Source organism: Schistocerca americana, chromosome 1 (genome assembly GCF_021461395.2).
Source record: "Schistocerca americana isolate TAMUIC-IGC-003095 chromosome 1, iqSchAmer2.1, whole genome shotgun sequence".
In the NCBI taxonomy this organism is placed as follows: Eukaryota; Metazoa; Arthropoda; class Insecta; order Orthoptera; family Acrididae; genus Schistocerca; species Schistocerca americana.
In genome coordinates, this window is record NC_060119.1 from 1,026,207,066 (window position 1) to 1,026,220,422 (window position 13,357).

The 13,357-nt window shown below is 43.4% G+C and overlaps 1 protein-coding gene across 1 annotated transcript in view; it reads right to left on the bottom strand.

The window, feature by feature from the left end:
- Positions 1-652: 652 nt before the first annotated feature.
- Positions 653-13,357, bottom strand: part of LOC124596038 (parathyroid hormone/parathyroid hormone-related peptide receptor-like) — a gene marked incomplete at its 3' end in the record, with an annotated part of 626,364 nt that continues 613,659 nt past the window's right edge. The window contains exons 13-14 of the mRNA XM_047135010.1: positions 700-820; positions 653-669 (exon numbers count right to left, since the gene is read on the bottom strand). Of these exons, the coding sequence (XP_046990966.1) occupies positions 653-669; positions 700-820 (138 nt within the window). The remainder of the gene's footprint in view (positions 670-699; positions 821-13,357) is intronic.

A 13,357-nucleotide genomic window follows, 5' to 3' on the forward strand; every position in this document is an offset into this window, starting at 1 on the left:
TTGCGGTAAAAAAAAAAATTTTAAAAAACTGTCAGGTTAGTGTTGATCAGACTAAGTAAAGAGAGAAATGTCTGACTACGTTCAGTTTTGTTAAACTGTTTCAAAAACAAATAACGTAAGGGGTTTACCAGCACAGTAATTAATAATTTTTCCTAAGGTGATGTTTCATATAGTGTAAAGCAATTCAGGTAATTTTCCCAGTGTTTTTTTTTTTTTTTTTTGCGTAATAGGGTATGATATTAGCAGGTGAAAAGAATCGTGGTCATCTGTCCTTGTTTTAGCCTATTATTTTTGTGGATTTTTCGATGTGTCTAGTGTTATGTATTCGTACGCATTTCGTGTCAGCGTGGTGAACGTGATTTAGCCGTCGAAATGAAGACAAATAGTATGCAAAGTTTAGGAAGAGAATTAGGGAAAGTTGAAATGGACTGTATAGTTAAGGCACGAGTTGAGGAGAACGTACACCACGCTGGTAGCCGCCGGCCGCGTGTGGGAGGCAGGGACTGGGGGCGTCTCCCAGGAGGCCGTGCAGGGAGCCGGCGGCGCGCGCCCGCCCGGCGTCGCGCTCCTTGCCGCGGCCCGCCGCACCGTTGTTGTTGTTGGCGGCGAGGCTGAGCGACGTGCAGGAGGTGCGCGAGTAGCACGAGGTGCGGTGGTGCGCCGCCGACAGCCGGCCGCCGCCCAGCACGCCGTTCATCGCGCCGCCGCCTCTGCCGCCGCCGGCCCTGCCGCGCCGCCTCGACCACCACGAGCACGACTTGCTCAGCTCCGTCCCCACCTCCGCGTTCAGGAAGCAGTAGAGCAGTGCTACGAAGAAACCCTGAAAAATGGAGCATAGCTGTAGTCATCACTTAACCCTCCTATCAGCACCAAGGTCAGTATCACCCAATAAGCGCATCGGCAATGTGCAGGGTAATCAGAAACAATGATAATTAAATCGACACCCTAGCTGCAAGCAGGCATTGATATACCGGGTGCTCAAAAAGTCTGCCGGACGCGGTGGTCTCGCGGTTCTAGGCGCGCAGTCCGAAACCGTGCGCCTGCTACGGTCGCAGGTTCGAATCCTGCCTCAGGCATGGATGTGTGTGATGTCCTTAGGTTAGTTATGTTTAAGTAGTTCTAAGTTCTAGGGGACTGATGACCACAGCTGTTAAGTCCCATAGTGCTCAGAGCCAGTTGTCAAAAAGTCAGTATGAATTTGAAAACCGAATAAATCACGGAATAATGTAGATAGAGAGGTACAAATTGACGCACATGCTTGGAATGACATGGGGTTCTATAAGAACAAAAAAAAAGAAAAATACAAAAGTTCAAAAAATGTCCGACAGATGGCGCTTTATCTGATCAGAATAGCAATAATTAGCATGACAAAGTAAGACAAAGCAAAGATGATGTTCTTTACAGGAAATGCTCAATATGCCCACCATCATTCCTCAACAACAGCTGTAGTCGAGGAATAATGTTGTGAACAGCACTGTAAAGCATGTCCGGAGTTATGGTGAGGCATTGGCGTTGGATGTTGTCTTTCAGCATCCCTAGAGGTGTCGGTCGATCACGATTCACTTGCGACTTCAGGTAACCCCAAACGCAATAATCGCACGGACTGATGTCTGAGGACCTGGGAGGCCAAGCATGACGAAAGTGGCGGCTGAGCACATGATCATCACCAAACGACGCGCGCAAGAAATCTTTCACACGTCTAGCAATTTTTTTTTTATTTTTGTTCTAATAAAACCCCATGTCATTCCAAGCATGTGTCTCAGTTTTTACATCTCTGTCTACATTATTCCGTGGTTTATTAAGTTTTCAAATTTATACTGACTTTTTGATCACCCGGTACAACATTGGGAACATGTTGACAATGTGTGCCCCGACCGGGACTCGAACCCGGGATCTCCTACCTACATAGCAGATGCTCTATCCATCTGAGTCACTGAAGCCATAGAAGATAGTGCGCCTGCAGGGACTTCTCCTTTGCACGTTCCCCATGGTATCTGTTCTTTCAGGAACAAAAAATGGTTCAAATCACTCTGAGCACTAAGGGACTTAACATCTGAGGTCATTAGCCCCATATAACGTAGAGCTACTTAAACCTAACTAACCTAAAGGCATCACACACATCCATGCCCGAGGGAGGATTCGAACCTGCGCTTGATATCGAGGAGTATGGCGAAAATGATATAATATTACGGCGAAAATAGGTGTGTTCTTGTAATCCCAGAGTCTGGAAATGGGTGTAGAAAAGCAAGCAAGCAGCCAGGTCCGAACCAGAAACAGTAGCGCATTTCTACCGAGGGGAAATGAGCCTGTCATTGCACTAAAGTTCTGAGAGTGACTTCGATTGAGTAAGGACTTTATGATGTAAAAGAGGTGATATCTTAAGGCAGAGGATAGGAATTCGGGGTGCACTCAGCCCTTATGAGGGAAACTGAGGAGCTACTTGATTGAGAAGTAGTGGCTCCAGTCTCAGAAACTGACATACGGCCAGGAGAGGGGTGTGCTGACCACATGCCCCTCCATATCCGCATCCAGTGACACCTGTGGGATGAGGATCAAACGGTGGCCAGTCAGTACCTTTGGGCCTTCATGGCCTGTGCGGGAGGAGTTTTTTAGTTTTTTTAGTTTAGAGGATAGGAATTGTATGTTTACTACATCGACACGATATGCGTTGATATATTGCTGAGTTGGAGATTGGTTTCACGCACTAATATTCAAGCTCCTGGGACGAGTGGGAGGACAGTGTAAATGAGTTGGTGTCTTTAGTATTTGCCAGTATGTACGGCACTTTGCGAGGTTTAGTTGTCGGTGCAATATGGCGAACAGTATTAAATAGTTTATTGCAGTTGAATGTCACGTCTGTAGAAAGAAAGAAAAGGTGGACAGTGCTTTCCAGGAGTGGGTAGCATCGTGACATATAACCTGTGTGAGTGTAGGCATATGATAATTTTTTCGGGTGCTGTATAGATATAAAAGATAATTGCACTGTTTGTGCAAAACGTGTATATATTGTATTGTAAAGTTACTATCATTTATGTTATGACATGACTAGAGAGAATGACTGTGCATCCTGTTGTGAGGGACGTATAGATTCAGCGCATCGATAACAGCGACAGATTTTTTACATGGAAAATTATATGTGCTATAGGTACTGAAGCATAGTCATCAAGAGGAGACATTAACTGTACATTGATCGGTGTCAGACTGTAGCATGAATAGTAATATTTAATTGTAGTTACACTGGTAAATATGTTCCTGGCTCCCAATATTCTTGTGAGTCTAGTATGTATTTTATGATCTGTAGATCGTGCAGTTCCAGACTGAAGTGCCTAGAACAGCTCGGCGACAATGGCCGGCTTTCGCGAACAGATACTACCTTCATATATAGTTAAAATATGGCTACCCGGCAATTGACCTTCTTGTGCGAATGCACACGCTATGCCCCAACTCGTATGGAACTTGGTAGATTAATCTACTACGAGTAATGAGTGTGATGGGCTAACATCTATTAGGTGCACTACGGATGTAGTGGTGTAGGCATGCTGGAAATGTGGGGAGCATGCAAAGGATAAGTCACTGCAGGCGCCTTATCCTCTGTGCCCTCGGTGGCTCAGATGGATAGAGCGTCTGCCATGTAAGCAGGACATCTGGAGTTCGAGTCCTGGTTGGGGCACACATTCTCAACATGTCCCCAGTCATGTATACCAACGCCTGCTTGCAGCTTTGGTGTCGATTTAATTATCATTTCATTCTAGAGAAGCTGCACGCTCATCAATCGTGTCTGTTCTTTCGGGAACAGATACGACCTTCATATATAATCAGAAACAGTATGGAACGCTTGGGAGTCGTAGGGGAGTTTGTGCTAAGAAATAATTGTTTAAAAAAAGCATTTCGTACATCGCACTGCTTCAAAATTAATTAGCATTGATGTTAAACTGTCAGGCCGCTGATCATGCAAATTCAAGCGGCCATACAGTTCTGACATGATCTTCATTTGTTTTTCTCATAACGAACACTGACACAAAAATTTTACGTGGGACGGTAGTAAGGATCAAACTAGAGCCAAACGCTGAGATGTTCCATATGCTGTCACCTACATTATGAGGAAAACTCACAGTAACTGTTTCTGGCGAGCCGCTAAAATTTTCGCATGCAGGTGAAATAGCACCCCAGACCATTACTCTGGTTGACGGGCCGTGGGTGAAAGTCAACCGCTGGTGGGGCGTCTTCAGACACGTCTTCGATGGTCATCGGTGCTCAGTCCAAAGTGGCACTCGTCACTGGAGATGATTCTACTCCAGTTAATGGCATTCTAGGTCTTGTCTGGAGACAACCCAGGGATGGGTAGGTTACTAACCTGTCACCCGGCGTACGACTGTACAACTTGGAGTGATAGTGCGGGGTGCCATTTCATTTCACAGCAGCACCCCTTTGACTTTCATCCGCAGTACCCTCATAGCAAACCGTTACGTCGGCGATATTCTAGGCCACGTTTTGTGGCCCTACTTGGCAAACAATCCTGGGCTTAGATTTTCGGCAAGATAGCCTAATACTGGCCCGCACACGTCGAGAGTTTCTGCTCCTTGTCTTCGTGCTTGCCGAACCCTACCTAGGCCGGCAAGGTTGCTGGATCTCTCCCCAGTTGAGAATGCTAGAGGCGCTATGGCAGCGCCCTGCAACTAGGTCGGGATTTTGACGATCTAACGCACAAATTGGGCAGAATGTGACACAATATCGCTCAAGGAGTACCCAACAACTCCGTCAATCAATGCCATACAGAATAACTGCTCGCATAAGGGACGAAATGGACTAACTAGTTACTGACATATGCCATTTGTGAAGCTCTTTCTCTTGAATAAATAATCCAACTACAACACATTAAAACATTCTCCAGCAGCAGTAGTTTTCTACATTATCGCGCGGTACCATAGCCGGAAAACCTTTATGTCGACATTAAAATTTAATCACCGTTTTTGCACTTAATTTAAAGGTTTGTTTCTTGATTGCAACATTTATAAAAATAGAATGATGAATGTTCCGTTGAGAAGCTGTTATAGGAAATGCAGTCCGAAAACAAACGAAGTAGGTTACAGAACACTTGTTCGCCCACTGGTTGAATAATGCTCACCAGTGTGCGATCCGTACCAGATAGAGATGATAGAAGAGATAGAGAAGATCCAACGGAGAGCAGCGCGCTTCGTTAAAGGATAATTTAGTAATCGCGAAAGCGTTACGGAGATGATAGATGAACTCCAGTGGAAGACTCTGCAAGAGAGACGCACAGTAGCTCGGTACGGGCTTTTGTTGAAGTTTCGAGAACATACCTTCACCGAGGAGTGAAGCAGTATATTGCTCCCTCCTATGTATATCTCGCGAAGAGACCATGAGGATAAAATCAAAGAGATCAGAGCCCACATAGAGGCATACTAACAATCTTTCTTTCCACGAACAATACGAGAGTGGAATAGATGGGAGAACCGATAGAGGTACTCAAGGTACCCTCCGCCACACACAGTCAGGTGGCTTGCGGAGTATGGATGTAGATGTAGGAAACACCTGCAACAATGAAAATCTTGTTTCCTAATTCATGTTGTACCCATTGTTAGGGTTTCTTGCATCAGCTGTTGTACTCTTCCTAATACCTCTGGGGCCAAATAACCTCACAAGTTAACTGAAATAATAGATGTTCCCTTTTTCCCTTTTTCTTCTCCCTTTGAATCACTTGTATCTGGGGATACGTTGCTCAGTTTTATATTTACAATACACTAAAATTTGTTAACGGTTACTGTACTGAGTGTCACTGGATGCGCTAACATCCCAGTCTAAATTTCATTTTGTTTATTTAATGTAATACTGTATTCATGAAAATAGAATTATGATTATGACGTCGAACATCTGTAATGCCTCTTTTTATGTTACATCGGTAAAATACTGCCAATATATCCCCTGTAATCAACCTGGGGTGTTTATGACCACAGTGGTACTCAGTACAACCAAAATATCTTGGAAGTGGGAGTGTTAGCCCTCATGTGCTATTGCCAGACCGTTCTGTTGAGTTTGTAACACTACGTGTCAGGACGCTCTCGTGTCCGCCTGTGCTAGCCTCCAGACAAACAAATAAAATAGTAATAATAAAAAATTATACAATCTCATTACAGATTCAGGACCCTATGGTGGTGAATAATGCACCATTGTATTTCTGTTTACGTATCACTTTTAATTTCTTTTAATGTAAAATTGTGGTTAAACCTGTTAATACCAATTATGAGAGAAGAGTACACTACTATAATTACATGAAATTTATTCGGAGTTGCGAATATGGGAAATCATCAGCTGTAGGTATAATCGATGACGACAGTGAAAGTATATGGCGGACTGTATTTCACGGCTATCGCAAGCCCTCGACTTCCCATTACGCTATCCGAGCACGCTGCACGACGAGAACTAAACTTCCTGCTGTCGTCACCGATGTGTCTCCTACTTGTACTGGTACATCCATTATACAGGGTGGTCCATTGATAGTGACCAGGCCAAATATATCACGAAATAAGCATCAAACGAAAGAACCACAAAGAACGGAACTCGTCTAGCTTGAAGGGGTAAACCAGATGGCGCTATGGGTGGCCCGCTAGATGGCACTTACATAGGTCAAACGGATATCAACTGCATTTTTTAAAATAGGAACCCCCATTTTTATTACATATTTGTGTAGTACGTAAAGAAATATGACTGCTTTAGTTGGACCACTTTTTTCGCTTTGTGATAGGTGGCGCTGTAATAGTCACAAACGTATAAGTACGTGGTATCATGTAACATTCCGCCAATGTGGACGGTATTTGCTTCGTGATTCAATACCCGTGTTAAAATGGACCGTTTACCAATTGCTGAAAAGGTCGATATCGTGTTAATGTATGGCTATTGTGGTCAAAATGCCCCACGGGCGCGTGCTCTGTATGCTGCTCGGTATCCTGGACGACATCATCCAAGTGTCCGGACCGTTCGCCGGATAGTTACGTTATTTAAGGAAACAGGACGTGTTCAGCCAAATGTGAAATGTCAATCACGACCTGCAACAAATGATGATGCCCAAGTAGGTGTTTTAGCTGCTGTCACAGCTAATCCGCACATCAGTAGCAGACAAATTGCGCGAGAATTGGGAACCTCAAAAACGTCGGTGTTGAGAATGCTACATCAACATCGATTGCACCCGTACCATATTTCTATGGACCAGGAATTGCGTGGCGACGACTTTGAACGTCGTGTACAGTTCTGCCACTTGGCACAAGAGAAATTACGGGACGGTGGCAGATTTTTTGCACGCGTTCTTTTTAGCGACGAAGCGTCATTCACCAACAGCGGCAACGTAAACCGGCATAGTGTGCACTATTGGGCAACTGAAAATCCACGATGGCTGCGACAAGTGGAACATCAGCGACCTTTGCGCGTTAATGTATGGTGCGGCATTATGGGAGGAAGTGTAATTGGTCCCCACTTTATCGATGGCAATATATATGGTGCAATGTATGCTGATTTCCTACTTAATGTTCTACCGATGTTACTACAAGACGTTTCACTGCATGACAGAATGGCGATGTACTTCCTACATTATGGATGTCCGGCACATAGCCCGCATGCGGTTGAAGCGCTATTGAATAACATTTCTGACAGGTCGATTGGTCGTCGAAGCACCATACCATGGCCCGCACGTTCACCGGATCTGACGTCCCCGGATTTCTTTCTGTGGGGAATATTCAAGGACATTTGCTATCGTGATTTACCGACAACGCCTGACAATATGCGTCAGGGCATTGTCAACGCATGTGCGAACATTGCGAAAGGTGAACTACTCACTGTTGAGAGGAATGTCGTTACACGGATTGCCAAATGCATTGAGGTTGACGGACATCATTTTGAGCATTTATTGCATTAACGTGGTATTTCTAGGTAATCATGTGTAACAGGATGGGTTCTCAGAAATGATAAGTTCACAAAGGTACATGTATCACATTGGAACAACCGAAATAAAATGTTCATACGTACCTATGTTCTGTATTTTAATTTAAAAAACCTACTTGTTACCAACTGTTGGTCTAAAATTGTGAGCCATATGTTTGTGACTATTACAGCGCCATCTATCACAAAGCGAAAAAAGGGTCCAACAAAAACATTTATATATCTTTACGTACTACAAGAATATGTAATAAAAATGGGGGTTCCTATTTAAAAAAAACAAACGCAGTTTACATCCGTTGACCTATGGCTGCGCCATCTAGCGGGCCAACCATAGCGCCATCTGGTTTCCCCCTTCAAGCTACACAAGTTTCGTTCTTGGTAGTTTTTTCGTTGAACGCTTATTTCGTGAGACATTTGGCCCGGTCACGATCAATGGACCACCTTGTATATTCTCCCGCACAAGTGGGACATTTTAACTGAATGTCGGTTATCTGTTGTTGGCGGATAAATATGACATTGCAGTATCCGTGTAGTTCAGAAATACGGTGCACTGTTCCTTAGGATGCGCGTCCGAAGGAGCATTGCGTAGTACATCTGAAGAACACAGGCACTGCAATGCGTATCATTCTTTTTTAATTATTGGAAAATTGAAGAACCGAAAGCTGGAAATGGATTTCAACTGCGGATATTTTGAGAGAACTTGTTAGTTTTCTCACAGTGGTGGTAGCCTTTAAAAACTACTTAAGACCTAAGCTGTTCCTTCTTCGTCCACACGCAGGCGTGAGAAGGTAGTAAAGAACAGTCTTCCGACGACTAGCACTGAGCCAGAATGTGGAATACACTATCTGATCAGTGTGTTGCCAGCAGAGACGCAGTAACTGCAGATTTGGTTGCTCTGGGGAGGTAAGTGATCTCGAACTAGGACTACACATTGGATGTTTTCTGTGTAACATATCCATCAGGGACATTTCAACCATTCTGAAGATGCCCAAGTCGACTGTCGCTGATGTGATTGTGAAATGGAAATGTGAAGTAACGACCAAACCTAAGCCAAGGCCTGCGCCGACGGATGATCGAGAATTACTGAGGGTGGTTGCAAAAAAGCACATAAAACCTGCGGGAGGAGTCGCACCTGAGTTCCTAAGGGCTACCAGCAGCTCAACTAGCAAAATCACTGTGATGGTCGACCAGCACCTCATGAGTCACTTATTTCTGTAGTCAGTTTTAAGCGACACTTGAGGGATGTCAAGAGTGATGCCACTGGACAGTGGATGACTAGAGACGTGTGATTTATATTGATGGATCACGCTATACCCTGTGGAAAGCCGGTGGAAGTGTTTGGGTTTGGCGAATGCCTGCAGAACATTACCTGTCATCATGTGTATTGTTTATTGTGAAGTCCAAAGGAGGTGGTGTTACAGTATGAATGTGGTTTCCGTACTCGATGTGTGGTCCCCTTACTGCGATTCCTAAAACGCTAAATGAGGTAAGACATGAACACATTTCACAGCATTCTGTTCATAGACTGTAACAGCGGGACAATGTACCTTGCCATAAAGCAGCACACTTTCCACAATGGTTTGTGGACAATACTATTCCTGAAATGGACTGCTCTGCTCAGACACCCGACATGAAGCCATTGTAATACCTTTGGGTTAAGTCAGAACATCAACATCGGCCTGTACCACAACAGCCACCAGTACCTCCTCTGGTTTCAGCCCATGTGGATTAATGGGCTGTCATTTCTCCAGAGGCATTCAGGGCACCATTGACAGTGTACCCAGCTAGTTTGAAGCCTTCATAAATATGAAGGGTGGACGTACTTCAATAACAAGTGTCCAGATACTTTTGATCAGATAAATCAGACTAAGAGCAGCCGACCAGTTGCAAAGGATAAAGTAATCTTTACCTAGGTTTCAATAGATATAAATCTATCTTCTTCAGAAGACGGCAGTATTATAACAACATGAAGTGATATGTCCTTATCGTTTAGGCAAACATCTGCATAGTTACATTAATCATATAAAATATAGCCCTGAAACCTAGGTAAAGATTACTTTATCCTTTGCAACTGGTCGGCTGCTCTTAGTGTGATTTACGCGCAACCGTTGCTGTAGCGCAGCTATGTTTAAAGTACTTTGATCAGATACTCTGTAGTCGGCAAACATAACTGGTCAGTTCCCTATTTCACAGGAAGTACACTCTCGCCCTTAACTCTCCACGTAACTTGGCAACGGCTGGGGTCCTTAGCTCACTACACGTAATGATCACAGATTCATAAAAGGTCGGACCGCCATCGTACCAGTACTATACAGCTTCGATGCACAGCAACAGTTTCAGCTTTGTCTCCCTCGTAGACACGTCATGCTATAGGCACTGGCTGCCTTGACTATACTAACAGTTTAACTTGAACAGAACTCCATGGTTTGTGGCACTGTCTCGCCGCGATACGGCAGCAGACTGACAGTGCCAGCCAAGCTGTAAGATTCCATCGCGACGACCTCCACATCATCTGAATCGGTCATGGTTCAATAATCTCTCTCTCGCTTCAGCGAATCCTCTCCAATTGTCTCTATCTAGCACAAAATCGCTTTTTGTATAGTTTATGTAAATTTTCGTCGAGTTTTGTAGTTCTGTGGACTTCAGCTCACTTTTCTATTCATTTAGTCTTATTTAGCAATAATCAACATTAGTGAAGGCTGCCTTCTGCTGAATATTGAGAACTTATAATCTCTGAATTCATCCATTTCTTCTGTCAATCTGCTTTATTCCCTCACTTCTCTCACTTCTGTTCCCTCTTCTGTTTCCTCAGTCCTAATACTAATGAAGGTCCTCGTGACGCAACAACCTTTCCGGCGTCTTAAATGATCGCATGTGGAATAGACAATATTTATTGTATCAGTGGTTTAGAGGTGGCGTCTTTGACTAGTGATCTGAGTCCGGGGTCTGAATCCAACCTCTGCTTATACTTTGAATACAAACTGTCATTAATGGCTTCCGAATACTCCATGCATAAAAAGTCACCTTTGATCTGCCAACGGTAGTGTCAAAGAGAGCTAAGGAGCTGGTAGTAGTTCGGGGCACTCTCTTACCCTCGAGAAGGGAAACTTTCCATAAAAAGCGAAAATATCGGAAATGAAAAAGCACTGTGAAGATACAAAAGAGAATGGAAACCACTGCATTAAAGACAGATAGGTGCATCTGCAGGGAACTGCCAAGGAGCAAGTGAGCACGAGGAAAGGATGGAAGAACTAACGAAGAGATAACTTTCTGCAATTCCTAGATTCGAATGCGAGAATTTTGAACGTAATATGAAAGCTTGAAAATCTGAAATGAGAAATGCAAAGGCTACATCTAGATATAGTGGGGTGAGTGGAGTGAAATGGATGCAGGCAAAGATTTTCTGGGCAGACGAAAACAGAGTAATATCAACAGCAGCAGAAAATGGTATAACTTGTGAAGATTCGTTATGAATAGAGAAGTAGGACAGAGAAAGAACCACTGTGAACAGTTCAGTTACAGTTTTGTTCTCATCAGATTCGACTGCAAACCAAAGCTGACAACGATAGGTCATGTATAAATTCCAACATCACAGGCAGAAGGTAAAGAGATAAAGTACACGAAGATATTAAACTCGTAATTCAGTACGCAAATTGAGATGAAAATTTAATAATCACGGAGGACTGGAGCGGTATGGGAAGGAACAGGAAGAAAGAAAGATTACGGGAGAATATGGGCTTGACAGTAGGAACGAGAGGGGATAAATATTAATCGAGTTATGTAACAAATTTCTGGCGATAGTAGTGAATACCCTATTCATGAATCGCAAGAGGATGAGATATTCTTAGAAAAGAAGCCTAGACACGAGAAGGTTCCAGCTGGATGACATTGTTATCAGACAGAGATTCCGTAATTATATATTGGAATGAAACGCGTTTGCAAGTGCTGATGTAGACGCAGATCACACTTCAGTAATTTTGAAGAGTAGACTGAAGTTAAGAGAATTGTTCAGAAGAATCGGCGAGAAGGGAAGTGGGATACAGAAGAACTGAGAAATGGTGAGACGTGTTTAAAGTTAGCCAAATATGTGAATACTGCGATTAGGAATACCTGAGTAGCAGTCCAGTCGAAGAGCAGTGGTCATCTCCAAGAAGAGGAACCACAGATGGAGAAGAGACGAACACAGGAACAAGGAAGACTGCTTAGAAACCTCGGCGTAGGGGATCCACTATTAGAGTCCCAATACAAAGGAGATGTTCATGACTTGAGATCAAATAGAGCTGCAGCGACAGATATCATTCCACTTTCAATTGGGGAAGTGGCAGTCGAAAGAGTATTCAAGTTGATGTGCAGAATCAATGAAACTTCAGAAAAACATCATTCACACAATTCCGAAGATAGCAAGGGGGAAAACCATCGCACAGTCAGCTTGGCAGTTCATGTATCGAAGCTGCTGACAAGGATAATATACAGAAGAGTGAGAAACAAAACTGAACATTTGTTACACAACAATTAGTTTGGCTTCAGAAAGGTAAATACGCCAGAGAGGCATTTGTAAATTTGCCCTTGTTAATGGAAGCAAGACAAGAAAAATCCATTGGACGTGCTGTTCTAGAAAAGCGATCGACATGGTAAAATGGTACAAGATGCTCGGAATTGTGAGGAAAATAGTAGTAACCTGGGAAAGACAGCAGTATAGAACATGTAAAAGAACCAAGAGGAAAAAACGAGATTGGAAGACGAAGAACGAAGTGGTTGGATTAAATATGTTATAAGACACGAACGCATTCTTTCGGCCGTACCTATCATCCTATACATACATCGAAGAAGCAACGACGGAAGTAAAACAAAAGTTAAAGAGTAAGATTAAAATGCTGGGGAAAGGAAATCAGTGATAAGCCCCAGTGATAACATTACTATAATCATTGAAGGTGAAGAGCTGTTGAAAGGAATGGCCAATCTAATTAGTGTCGAATACTGATTGAGAGTAAACTGGACGAAGGCGAAAGTACAGAGAAATAGCAGAAATGAGAAAATCGATGAGCTTAATATCAGACTTGGTGATCACGAAGTAGACGAATGTAAGGAATTCTGCTACTTAGGCAGAAACGTAACCCATGACGTACGAATTAAGAACATAAAAAGCCGACTGAAACAGGCAAAAGACGGCATTCCTGGCCAGGGCCGTTGTAACACGGACTTAGGGAAAACCGGAATAAAAGAGAATCAAAGTGTTTGGATGTGGTGCTACAGAAGAACGATGAGAATCACTTGAACTTATAAGATAAGTAATAAGAGGGCTGTCCTCAAAATTGGTGAAAAAAAAGGAACATAATTACGGAATACTCTCACATAAAGAAGAGGGATTATTAAGCTCTGTGGTAATAGAGGGAGCTATAGACGGTGA